We start from the raw sequence: 27,731 nt of genomic DNA, 5'->3' as shown, positions 1-27,731 counted from the left end.
TGATTCACCTCTACAAATCCTTCTACCCTCAATGCTCAACAATTCTCCAAAACTAAACCAAGTAAAACCAAAACACTATCAGAACTACTAATTTTAGACGAGTGATCAACACATGAAACCAGAACTTGGTTTGCATATCCATAAAACCGCACAGCTGAGTGAAGAGAAGAACTTACCAGCTCAACTTCACAAACCGATCGGTTCAATCGAAAGCTCTTGACACCGGAAGAGTGGAAATGATGCCTGAATGATGATCAGAGGAAAGAAAGGGTAGAAATTTGTAGAAAGAAGAATGAGATTGCTAGAGAGAAGGAGGAGAGAATGAAAGTTTCAGAATTCTGGGGAAGAAGGGTGCATGCAGAAAGTGGCGTGAAGTTTGAAAACTTAGAGTTTTTCTCCCAACGTCAAAACCGAACGGCCACTCAACTGCTCACACCTGCCTTCCACCTTCTGAGTGTCGAACCCCCTTCTTGACACATGTAATCCACTAAGACGGGTCTTGAGTGGATTTTAATGGTTCTGACATATATAAAATATTGTTTGTTTTAAAACTTTAAATTTTTATAAAATTTTAAAATTGTTCTTAAAAGATATTTTAAATTGTTGAAAAAGAGAGATGCATTTAAACTTATTTTGTGTCAGTATACTATTAACTGTATGGGAATATATATAATTAATTTATATCAGATGAGAAAATAATTTATGATATTTCAAATCATGTATGTTGCATTTATTGAAATGCTATAATCTTTCTCTAAACTTTCAAAATCTCCCCTAAAGTTAATCCTAATCTATGTAGGCTTATTAAAAGTCTGCCTTAATCTCGGTGTGTAGGTGATAAAAGAGTAATGACGTATGTTAACACTGTCATTTGCACTATATTTATTCTATCATTTATTATATTTATATTTTCTGTACTTTTTCTTTAGATATATCATATTTCTGTTCACTAATTTGTTATAAAATAGAAAAATACTTTAAGAAAAGTAATACCAAAGATGTGCCGCATGAGAATCCTCAGCACAAAGGAGTATCTATATATTTTAGGATGTCTTTTCAAAGAAGGAGGAGCCCACAACTCACAATATTTTCTAAGTTAATTATATTTTTTTCTTATTGGAAATAAAATCTTTGCTCCTAGATTTTTTAACATATATAATATCCAATTACTTTGAGTCTTAATTAAAGTGCTGATTATAATAAATTTTGAGCACAGTAATGAATGAAGTTTAAACTACAAATGACACTTTGATGTAAAAATAAAATATGTTTTATGTTTTTATTGTTGAATCTATTATGTGATATCTTTTATTCTATATGCTTATATCAGGTTGTTCTATCTTAATTATATCTTAGAAAATAAAGTTGATATGTTAAGTTCTATTTATTATATTTAGGTTTTGGGTCCTGTAAAATAGTTAAATTAATAAGACATCGTCAACATTTTTGTCTTATTAATTAGTGACATCAAAATGGAAACACCCTCGTTACTTTTTGCGAGTCTCTTTCTGTCCTTCAGCTATTATGACATATGCTCTTACGGACCCTTAATGTGTTATAAACTAATATTTGATTTCTTATCAATATTTGGACCTTTTGATAGAAATATTACTTCTATATATATTGGCAGGATTAAATGTTTGTTACATAAATGAAGTATGAGAATTGCTAAAATTAATAACTTTTTAAATTCAATATTCTTAAAACTTGTACTCAGAAATTGAATCTGTAATTGTCTAAGCATTTGTTTTTGTTTATTCTTTAATGTTTTGTTCATGTCAGGATTTGTGGAAAATGATTTGGGGGAGAGTGATTGTATGGATTTGAGGATAAATTTTTTGTTGTTTGTTTGAGTGGATTTGGAGGTAATTGAGAGTGGATTTGGAGGTAAAGTTTGTGAAAATTAGTGTAAGATTTGTTTATGTGAAATATTTAAAAAATTTGTTTAATTGGTAGAAATTGAAGATTACCAAAATGCCCCTAGTTATTAAAGTAATGTAAAATGTTATTTGTTAATGTTATATTTAATTGTAAAAATGTTTATAAAGAGTAAAAAATAAAAAATAATAATTAAAATTAATTTTTAAAAAGTAACAAAAATATAATTTAGTGAAATGGATTTATTTTTAAATGTGGTATTTTTGGAATAAGAATAAATATGTTAATAACAAAAATACGTGGAATAAATGAAAAAAATATAATTATTACTCTTTGAAAATTGAATAAAAGAATATATTATAAAGAGTAAAGTAGAAATAATAATTGTGGACACAAAATATATAAGTTATAAATGTTAGAAAAGAATCATTTTTCTAAAATATTATTAACTTTATATATCATGTAGATAGATTTTGTTACGTGAATTATGACTAATTATTCATATTATACACATGCCCAAATATTAATTCATGTAGATAGGTTTTTTCATTATATGTCATTTCATCTTTCTTTCCTTTTATGATATTCATAACCGACTCATGCACCAGCTTCATAGCTTCTTTCAGAGCCTTCTCTAACCCCATGTTCAACATTCTCTTCATCTTCCAAAGCAAAAACACTGGCGATGCGCCGCGTGCGACACTCACTTCTGAGGCGGTGTCCAAAGTTGTGAGAAGAGACGACAACAGCTTTTTTAGGTCAAGGCAGTATGGGTCGTAGCCTAGCGACACCTAGGGACACCTTGCACACCATGTCGAACATAAGTCTCCACAGCACGTCGATCACGTCGATCACGTCTTTCTCACGTGATGCCTGTTCAAGTAGTGGAATAAGCCTGTGTTGGACCTCTTCTTGAAGCGTTTTCACGATGAAGTAGTTGAATACAGCCATTCGAACCGAATACGAGGTCCAACGTCCACAACCATGGTAACCAAATACAGGATTGAGAGCTTGGTAACCGAATACGATCCAATGGAACCGAATACAGCAAGCATTCTCCTATGCGTGGAATTGGGTACTCCTCAAATGGAACCGAATACAACTCGGCGTTGTTTTTCTTCATGGCACTTGAACCGAATATGGGTGTTATTGGAACCGAATACGCTTGCCTGTTCTTCATCTTCTCCAGCCTCAAAGAGTGCTTGTCTTCATCAACCACTTTCTTCTTTATCTTCCAGCAACCTTATCTTCTTCATCTACCACTAACCGCAAAGAATAAACAAGAAATACTTATCTAAACAACAATACATTCATACTAACCTCACCTCAGCTTTCTCTTCTTTCTCCTCTTCTACACTCAACATATGCACAAGCAACTTGCAGAAAAGGGGCATTTCAGAGAAATCGCATTACATCCTTCCAAATCTCAACACATCCGCGAGTGAGTGAATAGTAGAGGGATCCGCATTTCGCTTCAAATCCATCCGCACATTTCATTTCAAGTGAACACGTAACAATTTAAAATTATCGCTCACCAATTAACGTAAATAGTATAATCACTCCAAGCGAACACTCCGTAGGAGAGAGGTAAAGAATGTGTGGACAAAAAGACACTTATGTTTTATTTTAAAAGTGGTAATTTTAAGTTTAATTCAGTTTTATAAAATCAGTTTTATAAGAAAATTTATATTTCTATACATATTACATATTAATAAATGATTCAATAATAATTTAATAATAAATAAAATAATAAATTTAACAAACAATTAATGGTAACATATGATTTTAATATTATATTAAAAAATAAATTTTAAATTTAATTTAATCTTATAAAATCAATTTATATTTACATATATCTTATAAATTGATTTTATTTTTAATTAATATAAAACTTTTAGCGAAAAGATATATGTTTAAATAAAAATATGTAATAATAAATTCACATACATTTAATATTAAAATTATGCTTAATTTAAATATTAACAAACTTGCAATCTTGCACCGCATATTTTTCGTTTTGTTATTTTGTTCGTTCTATCATTTACTATTTTGTCTGTGCTGCTATTATAATTCTAGAATAGAAGGGACTATTGTATATAAATATTGGATCATCTTTTACTATAATATTGATTATTCATCATTGCGAAACACTTTCTCCTTTTATCATCTTTCGCTATGTGGTATCATAGCTCCCTCTTGGAGCTCTGCTTATTCCTTCCAATTGTCTTTCACTCCTCCTGCTAGTCCAAAGAACTCTGATAATGAAGATCCTAAGAAAGAAAATCGTGGTAATGAAGCCACTGATCCTACCATGAACCCATCAAGTCCCTTCTTCATCCACCTTAGTGAAGGATCCTCCTTTGTCTCCATAACCCCTGTCCTTGATGGCACAAACTATCAGTCCTTGTCTCGTGCCATTAGAATGTCTTTAATCTCAAAAAACAAGATGACTTTCTTGTTAGGCACCATTCTTGTTCCTAAGGTTGAAGAACCCCTTTATTCTGCTTGGGAAAGGTGCAATACCCTTGTCATGTCGTGGTTACTCAACTCGGTTACTCCCTCCATCGCCCAAAGTGTTATTTTTCCTCGAATGTGCCATAGACATTTTGAATGACCTTCGCGAACGTTTTTCGCAAGGCGATCTTCTTAGAATCGCAGCGCTCCAGGAAGAAATATATGGACTTTCTCAAGGAACTCATTCTGTCTCTAAGTTCTACACCGCATTGAAGACCCTCTGGAAGAACTTGATAACTATAGACCCTTTTCTTCTTGCTCGTGTTTTGTCAAAACTTAACACCAACAGGTTTCATAATCTGATTCCTCAAAGGTTTGGATGAACGCTTCTCTGTTGTGCGTTCACAAATCCTTTTGATGGATCCTCTCCCCACTATCAACCGCGTCTTCTCCATGGTTGTCCAGCAGGAACGACAACTCACTTCGTCTTTGCCTATTGAACCTAACGCCTTTGTGAATGCAGTTAATCACTCTTTCTCCAGCAAAGGGCGTGGATCTGGTCCTTCTTCCACTGTCAAAGGAGCCTCCAATAAGAAATACTCCTATTGTCACCGTCCTGGACACACTATTGACGTGTGCTGGGGAAAGCATGGCTATCCCCCTGGTCATCCTCGATACCCAGGGAGGCCAAAGTTCAATCGCGATGCCTCTGGCTCTTCCTCCATTAACAGTGCAGCTGTGATCGAACCCACTAAAGGAGGCAACAGTTCAGAGAAGGAGGGAGGCCCCATCACATTGACCCATGCCCAATATCAAACCCTGATGTCTTTGCTCCAACCACAGCAACAAAAAGATACTTCTGATGTAACAGGGCCCAATTCTCTCGTTCAGCCCAATAGAGTGAATCTCTTCAGAACTCCAAATGCTCAACAAAATTTTAAGTCCAGTGGTATCTCCTTTGTTTTTTGCACTAACACACACCACACCTCTTACACCACTCATAATGTCCCCTGGATCATAGATTCGGGAGCCACATATCATGTTGCATCTTCTCTAGATTGTTTTTCAAATTATTCTAACATTAAACCAATACAAATAAGTTTACCTGATAATTCCATTGTTATTACCCATATATCTGGAACAGTCATTTTTTCTCGAGAATTTATTATTCACAATGTTTTGTTTGTTCCGGACTTCCATTTTAATCTTTTGTCCATATCCAAACTCATACTGCTCATACTGACACATAAATATATTCTCATCTTCCATGATTTTTTTTGCACTATCCAAGACAAGCGTACGTTGGGGATGATTGGTTTGGTTAATCTTCAACAAGGTCTCTATCATCTGCAAGTCAATAAAGAAGCCAAGGTTCTTTCACCAAACAAACCCTCCATTAATGAAAGTGCTACCAATGTCATCTCAAACTCCAACCTTTGGCATTATATATTAGGACATCTCTCGGAAAACCGATTAATTATGTTATGTGAACAATTTACTTTTATTCCAAAACATATTAATGAAAATTGTGACATTTGTCATTTTGTAAAACAAAGAAAATTTTCTTATTGCCTTAGTGATAGTAGAGCTTCAAAAAAATTTGATTTGGTGCACATGGACATTTGTGGACCTTTTTCTAAGGCCTTAATTCATGGTGAAAAATATGTTTTAACTATCTTGGATGATTTTAGTAGATATACTTGGATTGTCTTATTGAAATCTAAATCCGAAGTAAAAATATATGTTCAAAATTTTATTTCTCTAATTGAAAATCAATTTGATTCCAAAATAAAATGTATTCGGACGGATAATGGTCCGAAATTTTTTCTTAAAGACTTTTTAGCTTCAAAGGGATTATACACCACACCAGTTGTGTTTATACCCCTCAACAAAACGAGCATGTTGAGAGAAAACACCAACATATCCTTAATGTGGCACATGCTCTCATGTTTCAATCTCAATTGCCCAAACATTTTTGGTCTTATGCAATAAAACATGCAGTTTATCTTATTAACCGTATACCTTCTCTAGTTACAAAGAAACAAACTCCTTACGAACTTTTGCATAATCAAAAACTTGATTTTTCCTTATTTAGAGTTTTTGGTTCTTTATGTTATGCTTCAACCACTTGGCCCAAACAGAAATTTGTCATATGTCTAGAGAAGGAGTTTTTCTCGGCTATCAGTTTGGCACAAAAGGCTATATTATTTTAGACCTACAAAATAAAGACATTTTTGTCTCTAGAGATGTTATCTTCTATGAGTCTCATTTTCCTTTTAATGACAAACACGAAGCCCAAGAAAAAGAAAAGTTATTTCCTCCACAAATCAAGACCTTTCATGAGTTTGATCATCTCCATTTTACACCTCAGGACCAACTTCCATCACAAACTCCCATTTCATCTTAAACCTTACCTTCCCCAACAACCTCATCCTCTCCACAAATTTTTCCATCAACTTCTCCATCCCAGTCAATCTCGCCACATAACTCTTCATCACCTCATCCAAACCATGTTCCTTTCATACCAAGACAAACCACTCGTGGCTCTAAACCCAATGTTCGACTTGCGGATTTTGTTTGCTACAACATAGAGACCAAATCAAATCAATCAGTGTCAACGTGCAGGTATCCTATTCAATTTGTTCTTTCTTCCATTACTGAGTCTGAGCGTCATTATGTCATGAATCTTACTTCTAAGATTGAGCCCCAAAGCTATCAAGAAGCAATTTTGAAGCTGTGTTGGAAAGAAGCCATGAAGGATGAAATTGAGGCTTTAAAGCTGAACAAAACTTGGGAGATTGTGGAAACTCCTAAGAATGTCAAGCCCATAGGGTATAGATGGGTTTACAAAATCAAAAGGAAACCAGATGGGAGTGTGGAACGATATAAGGCGAAGCTTGTTGCGAATGGATTCTCCCAAGTTGAAGGGATAGACATCTTCGAAACTTTTTCTCTAGTGGTTAAAATGGCTACCGTACGAGTTATCCTTGCCCTAGCTTCCATAAATAATTGGGAATTGCAGCAATTGGATGTTAGTAATGTCTTTCTACTCTGTGACTTGTCCGAGGAGGTTTACATGAAGATTCCTCAAGGTCTATATGGGTATGAATGCTCACAGTGTTGCAAGCTCAAAAAATCTCTCTATGGGCTAAAACAAGCAAGTCGAAAATGGTATGAGAAAATCTCTAACCTTCTTCTCTCATCTGGTTGTTCGCAATCACATGTTGATCACAGCTTGTTTATCAAGCATGAAAAAGGGAAATTTACTGGTTTATTGATATACGTTGATGATATTGTTTTAACTGACAACTCTCCCACTGAAATAACAAAGCTCAAGCATATAATTCAATCCAATTTTCGAATTAAAGATTTGGAGGAACTCAAATATTTTCTAGGATTAGAAGTAAGCAGGTCTGATGATGGCATCTTTGTATCTCAACAAAAATACTGCCTTAAGTTGCTTTCAGATTTAGGATTATTGGGTTGTAAATCGAGTTCCACTCCTATGGATAGCTCTCTTCGTTTAAAACAAGCTAATTCGAGTGAATTACTTGATGATCCCCTATCCTATAGGCACCTCATTGGTCATTTGATTTATCTCACAATGACTCGTCCAGACATCGTCTTTACGACTCAGCAATTAAGTCAGTTCATGGCAAATCCTGCAAAGTCTCATTTAGGTGCTGCAAAAAGAGTTCTTAAATACTTGAAAGGTTGTCCAAACAAGGCGCTCTACTTCCAACGAAATTCTCCTATCCACCTAATTGGGTTTAGTGATGGCGATTGGGCCACTTGCGTCTCCACACGCAGATTAGTCACAGGTTATTGTTTCTTCATGGGGAACTCTTTAATTTCTTGGAAAACCAAAACACAAAATAATGTGTCTCGTTCTTCCTCTGAAGCAGAATATAGAGCCCTTGCTACTAGTACCTGTGAGTTGCAATGGTTAACTTACCTTCTCAATGATCTCAAAATCCAGTGTTCTAAGTCAACAACACTTTATTTTGATAATCAAAGTGCTTTACACATTGCTGCAAATCCAGTCTTTCATGAAAGAACAAAACACTTGGAGATAGATTGTCATTTGGTTCGAGAAAAGGCACAAGCAGGATTAATGAAGCTTCTTCCAGTTTCATCATCTCGGCAACTTGCTGATATCTTCATTAAAGCTCTTCCTCCTCGGCTATTCCATGCAAACTTGTCCAAGCTAGAGATGGTTGACACTCCTCTCCAGCTTGCGGGAGGCTAACAAACTTGTACAATATTTTTTTTGTAACAAACTTGCAATCTTGCATCACTGCATATTTTTCGTTTTGTTATTTTGTCCGTTCTGTCATTTGTTATTTTGTCTGTTCTGTCATTTGTTATTTTTTTTATTCTGCTATTAGAATTCTAGAATAGAAAATGGGCTATTGTACATGAATATTGGATCATCGTTTACTGTAATATTGATTATTCATCATTTCAAAATACTTTCTCCTTTTATCATCTTTTGTTATAAATATATTACTTTTAACCTTTTAAATTTATTGATAAAATTCATTACAATACACATATTTCTCTTTAATAACATGAGATTCGAGAGAAAAGAGATGCATATATAAGAATAAGTTAGGTTTTTAAAATAAACAAGTGTTGTAAAATAATATATTATATTTATTATTTCATGAAAAAAATAAGTATAATAGTTAAATATTCCTTGGTTAATGATGAGTCCATGCATAATATATCTCTTGTGAGTAGTCTCTTCTCTTCCTCGTGACATTATCAACCTCTATGTCTTGCCTGAGAACAAAGAGACGCATCCTCAAAGAAAAAACCATGAATTTGGGAAAGAACAAAATGTGAAAAACTGAGCAGAACATAAACCATGCATATCTTTGAACGGCTCGTGATATGAACCGACACATTCGATATCTCGACATTGGGAAATTAAGTCCAAAAACAACAGAAGGAGATATTATGGATATGTCGAAAACAACCCTTGAATAAGGTTGGGTTTATGTTTGTTAGGGTTTAAATGAAAACGATAAAAGAGTTTGAATTCAAAGGGTGGTGGAAGAAACCCATTGATTGAAATTGATGTTGGACCCCAGCATGATGGATAATCAATTTAACAGATTTTATTGGGATGACTTCAAAGTTTTAATGTATTTAATTAATTATATGGTTGTGTTCACGAGAGCAAACGTGGACGAGTCATACACAATGAATATAAAGTACATCATCTTTAGCAAATTGATGTTTAAACAAGAGGTAATGATAGCATGGCCCATGTAAGGTTGGGTTTGATTAGTGTAAAATGAAAAATTTAAATGTGTTTATTATTCACCTAAAGTCAATTAAAATTATACTCTGCAATGAAAACAATGCTTCCGACCTACACTTCAAAAGCTATGCAAATGTAAATCCAACAAGCTTTTTACACAGATGATTTTGCGTTCATTTTATAGACTTTTTATTTTTGATGTTGTAATAGCTTAACGACTAAGATTTCTTCACATTGGAATTTTGGAATCACAAGAAAGTGGCCTTTATAGTATACAAAAATCTGCTTTTTCAGAGATAAATATACAGTATATATCTCCTATCTGAATTGCTTTGATGGCATCTTCCACCAATGAGTTAGTTTTAGTTTTTTTCTTTTATAAGCATATTATTCATATGGAATATTTATTGGATTTTTTTGGATAACTAATATTTATTTAGAAAATTGATTGACTATTTTTTTTATGGATAATGTATTCTACAAAGACTTCAAACATTTTTTAAAAATATTTAACTTTTGATCTTTTTAATATTCGACCTCTTCTTCATTACTTGTTCTTGTAGAAGATATTTCACACTCAAGTCAGTCTCTCACATCAGTAAAATAATAAATATGTAACTAATAAAAAACGTAAATTATATTCTTTATAATAAGAGCTATTTATAATATTTTTTATGGAATTTATGGGTCCAATAGTGTATTCACCTTGAACGTTTGATCTTACTTTAAAGACAACTACATAGTAGTCTATGCATCATAAGTATCAGTATAAGAAATCAAGTAATCTGTCTAATAATAGTCACTTTACCATACAAATTGAACATGTTTAAGTGCAAATGGTAAGGATGTATTCATTTATGTAATCTGCGGTGCATTGTCTGAGAACTAAAACCATATGGATATAGTCGAAGAATACTTAACCACATACAGTACAATTATTATTTAGACTTCAATTATACTAAAATTAAATAAAGAAAACCTAAGTGTAAAAATATAACTTGACTCAAAATTTGAGATCCTTTAAAATATGATAACTAAAATTATAGAAAGAAATATAAAAACTATGGATACAAAAATAGACCTTAAAATTACAATTTAATAAAATGGAAAAAAAAAATGAAAACCGTGCATTAATAAATAGGGAGTGTAAATAGTATCTTCTCACTGTGATGAGAAAGATTGGGCTATGGTGTTAGAAATTTCTGGGTCAATGGCCATTCGTGTCATTGCTGATATCAGCCCAATGTATATTTAAAATTAGAAGTGAACTTTTTGAGGTAATTTTTGGAATTAATTAAGATAAATCATTTTTTAAGTTTTTTCTTAAGTTATTTTAAAATATTCAGATGTAATTTATTTATCCAACTAAATGTTATAGGTAATTAGTATTTGTAATGGTCAATACTTGGATAGCTTGGATAGCTTTAATTTATCTCAATGTTTTATAATGTTATTTAATAAAAATATTTGTTTTATTGAAATTAATATGATAACAAAATTCTATTAATGAAATATAATTAATATACTTTTTAGTTGAGAGAATCACTTTATAACAAGATATTTTTGGATATAATATATAATAGTATGACATATAATTTATTTAATTAAATTTCATATGTTTTTTAAGAGAATATGAACAATTTCTAATATTTCAGTAGTAAAAAATAGAAAATAATAACAACTTCTTATATGGGTGTAGTTTATTTATAATAAGAGATGCAATGATATTTTTGTAATAACCATCAAATTGATAATGTGAGTTGAAATTATAATTGATATTTGGGAACAATTATAATAACAAGTTATTTAATGTCAAATTTAATTTCAACTAACATGGTAATCTAACCTTTTGTTTTTCTAACTTCAAACTCTCTTATCTTTTCTTTTTTTTCCAACAATAAACTTTCCTTTTCTAACTCTAATCTTGTTTGTATTCTGAGCTCGTCAATTTGGGATTTGTGGTTGTGATTTATTTTTCATCATTAGTGTTTTGCTATCTTCATTTCTTCATGGTTGTGATTTGTTCTCCATCTCATATTTTCTTCTTGTCAATTCTTGATTCGTGTTTTATGTTGGTGCTCATATTCAATATTAAGATGTTGTGTATCATTGGTGTTCATCTAGGTATTAATCATCCAATCTACTTGTTTGGATTATAAAATGTAATGCCTACATTATTATGGCTATTCCAAATTAGGGATAACCTTCTAATTCAATAAATTAGACAATTTAATGTTGATTAGAGCAAATTAAAGTTGATATTGATTTTGGATGCAAAATAATTGCTTACTTAATCTTGTTAGCTGCATAATGGTTATGTTTGTGGATCATTTGTGTCTATCTAAAATTTATTAAGTAATAAGAATTTAGTTTAATAGGATTGTTTCATTGTAGAATTTAGTTCAGTATTAAACATTAATTAATTAATAATATTTTTAATGTTTTATGTAGAACATAGAAAAAATTTGGGTAAATATGTTTTTAGTACTTAAACTATCAAGCAAATTTGTTTTTAGTCCCTCTTTTAAAGTAAGGTACATTTTAGTCATCCTTTTTAAGAAAATTAAAAACCAGCTGATGTAACTAACGTTTGGCCACGTGTGTTCACAACTTTTCCTAACTCATCGACGGGTACCTATTGGAGATAGCTTCCGACGCAAATCTCAAGCTAGTGAAGTTCTACAATTTCGCCATCTCGCTTGCAAGACTCTTCCAATGTGCCAAGAGTTAGAAGGAAGGATGTGAACACATGTGACTAGATGTTAGCCACATCAGCTGGTTTTTAACGCTGTTAGTTTTGGAAGACAAAAAATTAAGCTTTTCTTAAGGAGGAGGATTAAATGTACCTTACTTTGAAAGAGAGACTAAAAACAAATTCACTTGATAATTTAGAGACTAAAAACATATTTAACCCAAAAAACTAATAGCTTTTTTTTTCCTAAAAATTGTGTTTACAAATTTGGTGTCAACCTAAGTACATTTCAATATAAATTATAACTTGCTAGTTTACTTTGAAAATGACAAGCTCCATCAAAATGCAGATTGCACAAGAACTAAGAAATATGTGTATACATTGCTAGAAGGCAACAAATCATTATTTAAAAAAAATATGCTTAAAAATACATTAACGAATGTGCTATACTAGACTATCAATTAATGATACAGAAAAACACTAGTACAAAAACAGCGTACAACGTCGAATATTTTGAGTCTTTCACGTCGTATTTGAGGTCAACGTCATATCAGGAGACGTTAAATTGACGTTGAATTTAAAAAGTTCTAACGTTTAATTAACGTCGAATTTTGTCAATATTCAACGTTAATCAATTTTTTTTTTGTTTTTTTGTGATCATTTTTTACAATTCTACGATACCTGAAAAAGCAAAAAAACAACAAATTTCAGTTTTTTGTATTTTATAAAGCATGAATTATGAACGTGTAATGTAGCATCAACAACAAACAACAATAACCAGCAACAAACAAGTTCAATCAAACAACAACAACAACAAACAAGTTCAACTAAACAACAACAATTTCAACAAAAGAAACAACAAACAAGTTCAACAATTAAGTTCTTCAAAACAAAAACGAAAACTAACCTTCAAAAGATGAGTTCGTCAGAATAAAGTGTCGTCACCAGTGAGAGAGAAAGCATAATGCACCTATGAAGGACAAGAACACGAAAATAAGTAGTCAAAACAAACGAAAATCATACATAAAGTAGTTAATTAACATGCATTTGTATCAAATGAAAGAAAGATTACATGTCATGGTCGTCAAACTTCGTTCGAGAAAAGTTTGAGAAGATAAGAGGGTATCGCGCGCTAAGATAAAGTGAATGAATTTTCAATCTCCCGCTCAATTTTTTATTGAATTCAGTAACCTTTTGACGTTTAACGTTGGGACATTCGACGTTTTATATCCTTTTACGTCGAATTACAATTCTAAACGACATTTAATAATTGCATTTATTTACAAAAATGTCACAAGTCACTTTTAGCATTGGCTATTCAGTGGTTGGATGTTAAACGTATGACGTTATACACTGTTTTTGTACTAGTGAAAGTAACAAAAAGAAGTAAAAAATGTTAATTGGTAAGCACTTAATCAAAAGTAATATAAGAAACATACTAATAAATATTACTCTTTAGAAATTGTATACATTCCTCAAAGTAAGAATACAAGTAATTCTCACCACTTATCAAAATTTAAACACAAATAAATAAATAAATTTCAAAACTAATGAAAAAGTAATATTAGAGAAAAGTACCAATAGCACAACAAAATACAAAAAGTAGTAAAATATACGATTGTTTAAAACAAATAATTTATCATTATTAGAGATGAGAAGATGATTCTACTATACTTTTTTAAGAAAATTCTTCTAACGTTATAGATGTGTAAGATATAGAAAATTTATGTAGTTAAGAAGATCTAATATAATAAGTTCAACTTATTATGATGTGTTTAAAAATTTCAGTTAATAAATCTAATTTATTATAATAGGAGGTATTGGTAGACATGTTATAATAAATTTAATTTAATACGATAGGCATTTGCTAACTTATTATACTAAGTGCTTATTATAACAAGTATTTTTAGACCTAACGTATTAAATTGTAAGTATTCATAGACTTAACATTGTAAGTTGAATTTATTATTATGACAGATTTATAAATGTATGTGATAGTAAGTCCAATTTATTATAATAAGTATTCTTAGATCTAATAGAGTAAATGAATTTTTTGTTTTAAATTTTTTCAATTTTCTTCCATTCCTAATAGTATTTACTTGCATATAACTATATTATATATACAATTCCCATAAAAAATAATTTCATAAATTTATTTTATTAACTTCACATAAATTAAACTTTAAAATAACAACAATAATAATATAAATAATATTTTTATTTAAACTAATCACTCATCCATAATTTATTTGAACTTAATTTCTACCAATCCCATTTTATTTCAATATAATTTTATTATTTTTTATGTTTTTTAAAAATAATAACTCACATTTCATTTTAACATAATTTACACTTATTATATTTTATTTTAACTTACTTTTATTTTAATCTATCAAACTCATCCCATTTCACAAACTTCCATGATAAATTTTTTTTAAATCCTTTCATTTCTTACAATCTTTTCTTTAATCCAAACAATCTCAATTTCATCTCTATTTTCTCTCAAATTCACTCCTTCAAATATATTTTTGAAAACAAACACATCCTATGTTAGAAAGCTAAAGCACCCATTACTTCAATCTTCTAACTTGATCTATTCACCGATTTATATAGTTAAAAAAATAAGTCTAGTTTGAATGTCTTACTCGAATAGCTTTTGTACAATGAACTTAGGCTGAAAAATCAATGATATAAGTTGAAGCCAATAAATTTTGACTTCATTAGATTAGATTGTGGTTAAAATCATTTTAGATTTAATTGGTCATATACTTATGAGTCATGAGCCAGTTTTTTTTAAAAGGCAGCTTAAACTTTAAAAAAAATGAAAATTATGCTTTTTATTAAAAGATATGAATGTGTTTTATAATATATAAATCAAATTATTTCACCTAAAATTAAAATTAATTTCATTTATAATACTTAAAATTTTTAAAAAACTATATTTATATTTTTTACACTAATATTTTTTAATTTTTGAAAAATTGGACCGAGATAACTCATTTATACAGAACCAAACGAAGAGGGATAGCCCTACACCACCCCACATTGCTCTCTGCGCCACCACATTTTTTAAAAATTCCAAGACTATCATTTATATTTTAAAAAATTCTACACCTCATTTCTTTTCTTTAATGGATGTCGACCTCCGTTGAAGAAAAAATTCTTTAATGGATATGTCACTTCCGTTCAAAGTTTATGTTTTTTTTATTTATTTTTAGTTTTTAGTTTATTAATTTATTGTATTTTAAATTAATATATAGATATTATTTATTTTTTTAAAATTTTTTATGTAATTATATATAAATTAATTTTATTTTATTTAATTAAATATTTATTATTAATTTAATAAATTATATTATTTTTTAATTAATTATGTTAAACGGAGATGTAGCCACTTTCAAGTTTTTTTTAGTTTTTAGTTTGTTAAAATATTATATTTTAAATTAATTTATAGAGTATTTAATTTTTTTGTTTTTTATAATATATTACGTAATTATATATAAATTTATTTTATTTAATGAAATAATTATTAATAACTTAATTAAATTGATTTTTGTTTTACTTTAATTACGTATTATTTATTATTTAATTGATTATTTAAATATATTTTATTTGGTTAGTTAAACGGATATGTCACTTAGTTTCGTTAATGGATATGTCTTAAATTTTTCTTTTAGTTTTTAGCTTATTAATTTATTATATTTTAAATTAATTTATAGAGTATTTAAAAATTTTGGTTTTTTTATATATACAAATAGAAAACATTATTAAAATAAAATCTATAAAATAAAAATAATAAATTAAAATAAAAATTAAAAGATGTAAACTTTTATGGGAAATCTATTCACAGATTTAACATCCGTTAAAGGTAAAACGAACGTTTAATATATTGAAAAAACAAATTAGACATGGTGTAGGAAGCTTAGTGGTGGCGGAGGGAGCAAACGAAATATTTACTTGGACCACTTAAAATATGGGCTTGATAAACAGTTCAAGGGTTGCACCTTCATAAATATTTCCTTGCACCCTTAAATTTCATTTTTGTCCTTTTTGGATTTATCCGAAAGTCATTTTTAGAAAAGATTTCCAAAACTTATGCAATTCAGAAGTAAAAAATGACTTGTAAATTATACAATTTGAAAATATTTTTTTCCTTAAAGAAAGACTTATGGTATAATTTGAAAGAAAAATAAATAAATTTTGTAATCTAAAGTTTAAATAATTTTGGACTATGAATTCTGGAAGTTATTTTTTTAATCTCCTTCAATTGTTTGAAATTCATTTTTTACTTTCTAATTATATAATTTAAAAGTACTTTTTTCTTTTAAATTGCATAATAATAAAAAATTACAAATCACACACTCCAAAAGTTATTAACTTTCTAATTGTGTAATCTAAAAATTAATTTTATTTTTAGATTACAAAATTCAATGAACAAAAGTAGAATTTTTTTAGAAAAATGATACTTTGATACACCTACTTTTTTATATTCATTTAATATTACCATTCTTTACTTTTTACTTTTTACTTTTTTTTTTAAAAGACTACAAAAATTTACTTTTTTAAGAGTATTTTATGTCGTTGTTCTTACTTTTTTTTTTATGAGAATAGAAGTGTTCTTAACTATACCAATCGAATAGAAGAGCAATTTTACTAAGTAAATTACATATCTTACAACAGCTTTCATCTAATAATTGACAAAGATTTAAAAGTTAGGAATCCTTTTTTTTAAGAAAGCAATTGACACACAAAATATATGGACATAAAATATATTCTTTGATATTTTTTAATTATTTGATTTTCTTAAAGCATATCCTGTTCTATTTATATATCGTTTTCAATGCTCAAAATAACATAATCATATTTTTGTAATTAAAATCTTACTTTTCCATCAAGTATTTAATTAATTAAAACAAGGGATAAAATAGAGTATTATATAATTAGTTTATTTAGATAAAAAAAACTCACTAATTTATTTCTACAAAAGAAATGACAACACTATCTCATTTATTATATTTGCATTTATGGTTGAGAGCCTAAAGAGGTAAGATAAAGAATACTAGAAATTGTTCACTCTCTATTATGCAGACTACTTTTATCTCTATTGTTTAATACTTCATTGGGAAAATTTCATTCTTTGAAAGTTTGTAGTTAAAAGGGAAACTACTCTCAATTGTCAAATAATTAAACAAATAAGCTATAGCCACAGCAGTGTCACAGATAATAAGGTGCAGTTACACTTTCCAGATAAGTCAAAAATAACACCAAAAATTCAATGAAAAATCCAAATTTGTTTGTTTGAGTTGTAAGAATAATTTTCCTTGAAGAAACATACTTCAATGTCTTAATACATATTTATATTCATTTGACATATAATACAAAAGTAAAATGATCATAAAAGATAAATTTTGTATTTTTTTAAAAAGTAAGTAAGTAAAAAATAAAAAAGATAACATGAATATAAAAAATTTATGTGTGTCAGAATATTTTTTCTTTCCAAAAACAGAGTATAAGACTGATAAGGCAAAAAAAAGAATAGAGAAACGAAGGATTCAACAGAAGTTTGCAAGTTACAAACAGAAACTGGTGATAATTTCATGTCACAATCGTATTTTTTACACTGGAGATACAAAATGTTGGGCAAAAGCTTCTAATTAATCTACTCTTGCAATCTCATCTATCTTCATTCGTATCAAGCATCAACTACATGATACTTTAACATTATATTATGAATAAAAGAATCAAGATTTAGTCACAGGCAGCCCTTCTGTCAGTGCTTGTAAACCAACTCCTGATCTTTGCATTCCCTGATTGTGATTTCCATTTTGTCCTTGGCAGTAGATGGCAACACATCACAGCAATGCCTTCTTGGAGCAAGCAACTGAATACAACAGAAAAGTTTGTGAGTACTGTTAGCAATGTCAAGCCATGTTCCTAAAAGTAATATCCCTGAAGCAACCTAAAAAAGCTGTCTATGGTTTAAAATATTTTTGCACTAGTGAACAGTGAAGACTGATATCTAACATATTAGTTACCTGTTTGATGTCAAGGTCTAACTTTTGTGAGAGGACTTTGATCACTTCCAGTTTGTTCGGTGACACGGCATCGTTTGAGCAATTCTGAAAAGATTTCTTGTAACTGCTTATGGTGCCATCCTTGGAAGATGAGACAGTGTCTAGAAAGAAAACGGTGGATCTTTTACAAGGGTCGTTGTGAAGCTGTCTTGTGTTGAAAGTGTATGTTTTTGCCAACATACTTCCCTTCTTCCACTGCTTGAATGTCTCTTGCACCTTTAGAACATCCGGCAAAAGCATATGGTTTGGGAAAACCTGAACAGCATAGCCCCATGAAACTGAAACTGTCCATGAAAACCGTCTGTCATAGCAAATTGCTTGTTGCAGCACCCTCTGGGAATCAACGTTTACAGCTTCAAATAAATGCTTCAGGCTTGTTGTGGTTTGTCATGTTTGGAAAGATTGGATCAGTGTAATCAGGATGATGCAGGGACAGAAAAGGAGTCAAAGGATGTGCCGCCAATAAACCAAAGGTATTTCCTTTCAAATCTACCTGATCCAGTTTCAAAATCACAAAAGTTAACAGATTAATTCATCTACAAACCTTTGTACTGTTTGTATATTCTAGTTAAAATCAAATCATAATCATTCACTATGTAAGGCCGACCAAAAGTTCAAATTTTTGTTACCTGGTGAAAACCGGGTTCATGTGTTAATCCTACCCCAAGTTCTGCCAAGCAAGAGTACACCCTTCCATCACTTCCATAGAGATGAGGGTACCTTTCTATACATGAATCAAAAACCTTGGCCAAAACCTTTGCCAGAGAGGAGCTGATAGCAAAACCTGCCCCACCAAAAGCCATTCCAAAACCAAACACCCGGTTCTGCTCATAAACCTCAGAGTGTGCACCAATGTAGTACCAGAGCTTGTGATCATATTTGGAAAGAGTCTTCACCACATTCTCCGGGAAGAAGACCGTGTCATCATCTCCAAAAACGAACCATCTCACGTCTGAATCATTGTTCATTGCCACGGTCTCGGTAACAACACGTGCAACGCGTATTGCGGAGCGAAGTCCACCCTTGTGAGTGAAACGAAACCTTGAAGTGTCTTCAGATACACAAAGAGGAGGAAGAGAAGTATCGTTGCTGACATGTTCTTCATCTGGGAGGCTGTCCAGGAACACGCACCCCTTCATTGGTTTGTTGGTGGCGCTGTTGATGTTGTTCCACCAAAGCTTCACGTATTCCTTCCTTTTGCCCCATGAACTCTTGCTTGAAGCAATTCCAAAGACAAGGTGATCAAGAGTGGTAGGCCTGGACACATCCTGTGATGTCTTGTTAACGTGTACTACCTTTGATGTCCCCAATAGTAGCACTGACACGACGAGATAAAGGGCGCAGAATGAAGAAGAGACTAAGATGAAATTAACCAGAGTTTGAGCCTTGGTGGGTTTGTGAAAAAGCTGCATCTTGACGACAATGGATCTAGTTCTTTTCTGGAGATGAAGAGGGTCGGGTTATTGTCGGTTTAATACAGAAACAGGTTCGTCTGTTGTTTGTTAGAAGGGTTTGAGACGTGTTCAGATGTATGTATGTATGTAATGTGTGGCGAAAATCCACCGCGATCCACGGCGTAAGAATGCTGATTGTTTTGACGATTTTAAGACAGTTAATGTTCCATGTATAAACTTGGGTAGGTACGTTAGAGAAAACTCAGAGTGTTCCTTCCAATTAGATTCGCTCGGTTGGCTGGTGTTGATGGTTATTGGAATCAAGTGGTTGAATTGATCTGCATTGACTATGAAGCAGAAGATGGAAAAAGGTGTTGGCGGATTTGAAGAGTTAGGCCACCTAAGCTCTTATTCTTCCACGTCAAGGTCTTTGTTATGCCAACTTTCATCCCTCACATGAAAAATAATTAGGGGGCATGAGACAACGCTATGGTTCACGTTAGTTGTGCAATTTAGGCACCAAAGCACGATTCCAGCGTTGTTTTAAGCTTTTACGCGAACGTTTTGCCTTTCTACCTGATTGTGCGTTTTTCACTTTTACTTTTCCGTTTTGCTCCTTCACATTGAAGGCTGTATTACAACTCACAACTCACAAAATCTCTTAACGGTCGTACATCCGTTTTCGTTTTAGAGCATTCATGCAGTATAATGCATAAATAGTATTAATTGTAGATTATATTATATACCTCCTGGAATAAACGATAAATTAAAAAAAAAAAATCAGCGAGGTTTTGATATTTCTATTTATATCACACGAAAAAAAAGGACCGTTTGGAAGTTTTTGCGAGATACCGGGAATGGATGGGACCGCGTGGAACTTTGGAAGTCAACGTAACTCGGAAATGATATAAAACTTTATAATTGAGATACATCTTTAGGCACAAAAGCAAAATAAAGTATGCATGAAAAAAATAATCATTTGAGTTAAAATATTTCTAAACGTACTTCTAACAGACTGTAACGTTTATGCGCAGTGCAGCCGGCAAATAATTAGGTAGAATTTAATTTACAAAACTTTCAGACGTGGTCCTTGTGGTGATCACGTTCCAAATTAAAATTGGACCCTTCACTGAGGTTATCACACTCCAAATACCAGGAGAAACTACCTGCAATTTTGGATATCAGAAGTGGATAAAACGTGTACTGGTGCTGGGGTTTGATAACTTCTCCAGTAAACCAAAAGCCTGTGAGGGGTTTGATCACACCAGTGAGACCTCTTTGAGCTTTGACAATTTTTCTTCAAGAATGAGGACAGGGATCGTTCTCTCCTGCAAAGAGGATGGGGGAAATAGAAATCAGGAAAGGCAGGGTATAATTAGAATGTTTTTCAGAAATATAAAGTTTGTAGCATAGTACTAGCTGCCCGGTGGAGGCACCCATTGTTCAATAACTACTGAAACTAAGCCCTAAAGAATATTTGCGTTTACCTTCTCTTCAACTTTCAGAAATAGAAAAGAATCAAGTTCCGCATATCCTCTCTCAAAACAATGTATAAGATCAACCAAAAGGAAGCCGCATCCGCCTTATATCACCTACAACACGAACATTCATGCTCATGAAATTTCCAAAGCTTTGAAAGGAGGTCACTCCGGAAAAGAATGCTATGATTGCATGGAGATCAGTTCATCGATTTCACACTGTCTAATGTGAAGATTGGTTGTATCATTAGTAGATGGTGGTAAGACGCTACAGCACTGACGACGGGGAGCATTCATCTGTGTTAAGACCCAATAAACAATATAAAGTTTAATAACTAGAATATAAGAATACAGACAGAAATCAAATTTTTGAAATAACCATTACTAAGATTTACTTAAAAAAACCTGGTCATTGTTAAGCTCCAGCTTCCGTGAAAAAACTATGATCTGCTCGAGCTGTCTAACATTGGATTCAAAGCAGTTCCCAACATCATGCCTACTGTAACTGCTCCAAATGCCCCTTTTATGAGATGTCGCACTTTTCAAGAAAAATACTGAAGGCCTTTTACAAGGATCTCTGAGATAGTCTCTGGTGTTAAACATGAAATTGGCATTGACTTTACTACCCCTCCTCCATGGAACAAAAGTTCTCTGCACCGAAAGGAGGTCAGGTACAAGTTCATTTCCTTGATAAACTTGGATAGCAAAACCCCAAGAAACAGAGAAAGTCAAAGAATTTGACTGATCATAGCAGACAGTTTGCTGCAGGATCCTGGCAGGATCTACATTTGCAGCGGCAACAAGATGTTCCAAAGCCTGTACTCTGTCCATGTCGGGAAATATGGGCTCCATTGCTTCCAAGTGATGAAGGGACAATAACGGAGATAATGGATGTGCAGCTAGCATCCCGAACAAATTCCCCCGCATGTCCAACTGGCGTAACAAAATGGATAAATGATGATTCCGAAAGAGCCTATCATTATACTTCTTTTAGGTTTAATCAGAAGATAAAAGAATGCTCAACTATAGAATTAAAGAAGCCTAAGCGCATTCAAGCAAAAGTATCAAACTTAAAACCTAGACAACATACTCATGCTATCCCTATGATGTTTGTTTGAAATGCCAAAGAATTTAACAAGATAAAATCTTAAACCAAATTATTAGATTTATCATGCCGTGAGACCAATGTACGTTTAAAACTTCAGCAACTAAATAGATGTAAGCGATGCACACAACCATTGAATGAAGCCAGGAAAATAGAAACTAATGCACATTATCATTTTCATGTTCGTAATTGCTGGTATCTACAGACAACCTTGACACAATAATGTTCTCCCATAAAAGTTGCCATTTTATCTCGACAGTTATAGATAACTTTAGTCACCAATAACAAAAATTTATTTTAATAAGAAAAACCGAACCAACAGCACTATCTATAGCGTATAGTTTGTCATCTGAGTTTTGTCCTTGTAAACAAGCCTCCAACACCCATAAAGGAAGTAAGCGAGTAATCCATGGGACATCCAACTCTTCAGTGCATTAACACCAAGCCAAAAAACAAAAAATCACAGCCCATAAGATACTAAAGAACAAATAAAGGTTACACATCTCACTGCCCTTTCCCCTTTTTTGGTTTCTCACGTATTCTCTTTCAGAGACAATCTTATTTGAGACACTGTCAGAAACTTAAATATAGATAACTCACTATAGAAAGGATTTCAACTTCATTGACCACATTGTAGGAGACGCTGAGAACTAACCCCGTTTTTCACATTTCCCCCTTTTTGTTACACGGCATATCAAAGACAGTATCAGAATTAAATGAAGGTCTCTCCCTTTGAGATTCCGAACCTTGGATAGACACATTGGAGGGACAATTCAATCAGAGAGTAACACAAGCCATAACAACTAAATTCTGTCAATTACTCCAACTCTAATATCTAATCAATCCATATGCGAAGGTCAATACACAGCATCACATGCATAGAGTCACCTACAAAGTGTTTGTTATGATTCCGCGTGTCATTTTGGTCCCACTTGTAAGTGTCACAATGATTCTTAAGTAGGAATGATTTTGAAGAGCAGTATATAAAATATATAAGAAAAGACTCTACACACACCCATCGCCTTCAAATTTTCTTAAATGAAATTCTTATAGCGTGCCGAATCTCCCCGTGATAAAAAAAACCCGACAGAGTTGAGTTCACTGTTCCCCATACAAAAATTGAAACAGCCAAAAAAAAAAGAGAAAATAACACAGCCAGCGAATCCAACACATGCGCATAGATAAAAGCAAAAAACAAACGTAACAGAGAAACAATAACCAAATAGAACGTAGTAATGATAATAATAACAATAATAATAAAAATAATAATAATATCAAAGGACCTGATGAAAGCCAGGTTCATGAGTCAGGCCAACACCGAGCTCAGCAACGCAGGAATAAATCCTAGAATCGCTGCCATACAAGTGTGCGTACCTCCTCAAACAAGAGTCCAAAACCCTCGCCAAAACCCTGGCGAGGGAACTGCTGATCGCGAAGCCGCCACCGCCGAACGCCATCTGGAACGAGTACTTCACGTTCTGCTCGTAGCTCTCGGAGTTGCTCCCGACGTAGAACCACCGGCGGTGGTCGTACCGCGATAGCGCCCGAACCACGTTGTCGACGAAGAACACCGTATCGTCGTCGCCAAACACGAACCACCGCACGTCTGACTCATTACGATCCACGGCCTCCTTCACAGCTCGCGCCACTCGAATCGCAGACCTCAGGCCCCCGCGGAAAGTATAGGGGAACGCGGAGGTATCAGCGGAGATCACGACCGTCGGGGAAAAGGAGAAGGAGGAGGAGTTCAGAGGAAGTGGCGGTGGTTTGTCGAGGAAAGCGAGGGCGCGGGTGGAGTTGGGGGAGTACCAGAGGCGGAGGTAGGGGAGGCGGCGATGCCATGAGAGGGAGGAGGAGGCGACGGAGAAAAGGAGGTGGCGGCGCGTGGTCGGGGAGAGGGTGGTGATGCGAGTGGGTGAGGTAAGTGGCGCGGATGATGGGGCCCACGTGAGGAAGAGGAGGTAGAGGTTGAGGAGAATGGAGAGCATCAAGAGGAAGGATTTGAACGAAGGTGTTGGAGTTGTTCTGACGTGAGGAAAAGGAGGCATGGCTGTATCTGAGGCACTGCTATCACTACTAAAACTCTGATCCTTTTTTCTTCGTTTGAACATCGCTTTTACTTTAATTAACGGTGGTGGCAGTGGGAAAAAGAGGGACAAAATAAACCGCCAAGTGACGGTTACTTTTCCAAACCTGTGATGACGGAAGAAAGGAATCGGTAGCAGCAAGTTTCCGTCACGCTTCTGCTTCTACGTCTACGCTTCTTTGTTTCTACTCTGGGAAATGGAATTTTTTTTCCACTTTTTAGTGGCCCTGTTGGGCTAAACCCAAATACTTCACATGGGCTTGATTCTTTTACGTGTGTTCACTTGTGGAGATTGGACTTAGATTCTTTTACGTGTGTTACCTTAAAAAAAATATTTAAAAAAAATATGTAAATTAGTATAGGATTTGATTTATGAAAAGGATAAAAAGAATTTATTTAATGATAGAAATTAAAGATTATTAAAATATTTTTTATTATTAAAGTAATATAAAATGGTAATAATTAATGTTATATTTAATTGTAAAAATATTTGTAAAAAGTAAAATATTAATTAATTATTAAAATTAATTTTAATATTATACAAAAATTTTATTTTAGTAAAATGAATTTATTTTTAATTTTCATATTTTTAATAATTTAGTAAATTGAAACAATAATAATAATAATAATAATAATAATAATAATAATAATAATAATAATTATTATTATTATTATTATTATTATTATTACTATTATTATTATTATTGTTATTATTATTATTATTAGTTGTATATAAGGGATAAAAAAGGAAAGTAACGTTTTTCTCCCGCAAATATTCTCTCGTTAGAGGGAGATGATGATTTTAAGGTCATTCCTTAAATCATTCCTTTCATTCTTCTTAAATATGTGCAAGTGAACAACCAAAATTCTTCCAAATTCATCTCTTCAAATCTTTTTAAACAATAAATCTGTGCAAGTGAACATAGCATTAAAGCTGGGTAACACCTCCAACATGTAATCCTTAATCCTACGTTTCTAAATATTTCATTTTTAACTTTCTAATAGCTTCAACTTTTCAAAAATTTTATTTTCAATTAAAAAAAAAGTTCATTTTTAACTTTAATAAATATTTTTTCATTTTCTTCTCTTTTAAAAAAACACTCTACACAACTTTAATAATAATTTTATTTTATTTAAATTTGAATATTATTTAATATAATTTTATATTTTAATAATTATTAAAATATGATTTATATTAATTATATTAAAAACATAAAAATAAAATAATAAAAATAAAAGTAATAATATAATAATAATAATAATAAGAAATTTGATTTAATATATTCAAATATATTAAATTATCTTAAAATAGTAAAATAAATTAAATAATTATTATATTTTAAATAAAAACCAAAATTTTAAAAAACTTGTTTATTAGATGTTAAAATCAGTAAAATAAGTTTACAGTTTTTCTTTTTATTTAAAATTTAATAAATATTTAATTTAATTTAAAATTATAATATTATTTATTACATTTTTATATTGTAATAGTTATTAAAATATAATTTATATTTTATAATAGTTTTATTAAAAAAATTAAAATAATAATAACTAAAATAAGAGTAATAATAATGAAAATAAAAATAATATTTACAATCACATTTAATATTTAATTATTAAATTAAATTATTAAAATTAGAAAAAAAGCTTAGAAAAGATTTGTTAATGGATATAGAAATCTCATAAGTTATGTTACGAATATGGATATTCGATAAACTATTGTTTTCAAATTTTTATTTTTTATTTAAATTTTAATAATTATTTAATTTAATATTTTGATATAATTTAATATATTTAAATATATTAAATATTTTATTTAATATAATTTTATTTGATATCCGATAAATAGTTGTTTTCAAACTTTTGTTTTTTATTTAAATTTTGATAATTATTTAATTTAATTTAATATTTTAATATAATTTAATACATTTAAATATATTAAATATTTTATTTCATATAATTTTGTTTTATTTTTATTATTTTTATTTTAATTATTTTTATTATAACTATTATAATAATATAAATCATATTTTAATAATTATTAAAATATAAAATTATATTAAATAATATTTGAATTTTAAATTAAATTATTCTTAAAGTTATGTAGAGTGCTTTTAATAAGAAAGAGAAGAAAATGAAAAGATATTTATTAAAATTAAAAATGAAATTTTTGAAAAAATTGAAGGTGTATGATGAGATCAGATGTTAGAAAGTTAAAAATGAAATTGTTGGATTCGAGTGTAAAACAGAGAACCAGCAAAACAAGAGAAGAGAAAAAAACACACAGAGGAATTATCTGAATATTACGGTATTGAATTATTTTGAAAACCAAGACAAGCTACAATATATATAGTCAATCCAAGTAAAGAAACAGAAAGAATGAACGCTAAAGGCCGAACGCAAAACAAGGCCGAACGAGACCGAACAGCCTAAAGACCCGAACGTTCATAACCGAACACTCAGAAGAGAAAGTTTGGCCACAAACGACCAGACATAAAACCGAAAGATTAACAACCAGAAACCGAACAGTCAAAAGTAAAAGCTGAGTCTAACTAACAAATCTCCACATAGACTCAAAAATTACAAAAATATCGAATGATACACAAATTACAAACTGAGCGGTAAAAAACCAATCTTGGACAACAACTTTAGAAACTTCTCTTTAGCGAGCGGCTTAGTTAGCATATCAGCAGGGTTGTCTTCAGATGCAATTTTGCAGATTTGGACATCTTCGGATTCCACAATGTTCCTGACAAAATGCAGCTTGACGTCAATACGCTTTGTTCTAGAATGGTAAATCTGATGGTTCGCCAAATGTATGGCGCTCTGACTGTCACAATGAACTTGGACGGTCGTTTGATCAATACCCAATTCCCGAATCAAGCCTTTTAACCATATATAATGCCTCCTTTACCCCTTCAGCGAGCGCACAATATTCAGCTTCAGTGGTTGACAAGGCAACAACTGATTGCAATGTTGACTTCTAGCTTACAGCAGTACCGAACAGTGTAAACACATATCCCGAACGGGATTTCCTTGTGTCCAAGCACCCGGCAAAATCTGAATCAAGGAATCCTTCAATATAATCTCCACCATGAAAATTATTCTGAAAGATTAATCCAGTATCAAGAGACCCTGTACGTATCTAAGCATCCACTTCAACGCTTCCTAGTGACTTTGTCCAAGATCAATCATAAACCGACTGAGAACACTTACCCCATGCGCTAGGTCAGGTCTAGTGTAGACCATGCCATACATGATGCTCCCAATCCCACTTGAAAATGGAACCGATTCCATTTTC

The 27,731-nt window shown here is 31.6% G+C and overlaps 1 protein-coding gene and 1 pseudogene across 2 annotated transcripts; both read right to left on the bottom strand.

The window, feature by feature from the left end:
• Nucleotides 1-17,743: 17,743 nt before the first annotated feature.
• LOC124841481 (uncharacterized) lies at nucleotides 17,744-20,395 on the bottom strand (annotated as a pseudogene).
• A 244-nt stretch (nucleotides 20,396-20,639) lies between these two features.
• On the bottom strand, nucleotides 20,640-24,682 carry LOC148193109 (uncharacterized). Of its 2 annotated transcripts, none has more exons than XM_088098098.1 (4): nucleotides 23,719-24,682; nucleotides 21,645-22,212; nucleotides 21,249-21,536; nucleotides 20,640-21,089 (listed from the first exon to the last, which is right to left on the bottom strand). In XM_088098098.1, the coding sequence occupies exons 1-3, from the start codon at nucleotides 24,453-24,455 to the stop codon at nucleotides 21,423-21,425; spliced, it is 1,419 nt and encodes a 472-aa protein (XP_087954224.1). In that variant the 5' UTR covers nucleotides 24,456-24,682; the 3' UTR covers nucleotides 20,640-21,089; nucleotides 21,249-21,422. The 2 variants fall into 2 exon arrangements, with proteins under 2 accessions (XP_087954224.1, XP_087954223.1); XM_088098097.1 differs by having other exon boundaries at nucleotides 21,645-22,172; nucleotides 23,628-24,680.
• Nucleotides 24,683-27,731: the final 3,049 nt, after the last annotated feature.

The sequence above is a fragment of the Vigna umbellata genome, chromosome 9, assembly GCF_029865625.1.
Source record: "Vigna umbellata cultivar VRB3 chromosome 9, Vumbellata_1.0, whole genome shotgun sequence".
Classification (NCBI taxonomy): domain Eukaryota; kingdom Viridiplantae; phylum Streptophyta; class Magnoliopsida; order Fabales; family Fabaceae; genus Vigna; species Vigna umbellata.
This window is presented reverse-complemented; position numbering and strand designations above follow the sequence as displayed.

What these genes read in the sequence shown, in the direction of transcription:
- LOC148193109 (XM_088098097.1), bottom strand. Translation starts at nt 24,455, where the DNA reads ATGTTCAAACGAAGAAAAAAGGATCAGAGTTTTAGTAGTGATAGCAGT. An exon ending in ATGAACCTGGCTTTCATCAG is followed by an intron (nt 22,173 to 23,627) that starts GTCCTTTGATAT and finishes TTGTTACGCCAG; the next exon opens with TTGGACATGCGGGGGAATTT. An exon ending in TGGAGCTTAACAATGACCAG is followed by an intron (nt 21,537 to 21,644) that starts GTTTTTTTAAGT and finishes GTCTTAACACAG; the next exon opens with ATGAATGCTCCCCGTCGTCA.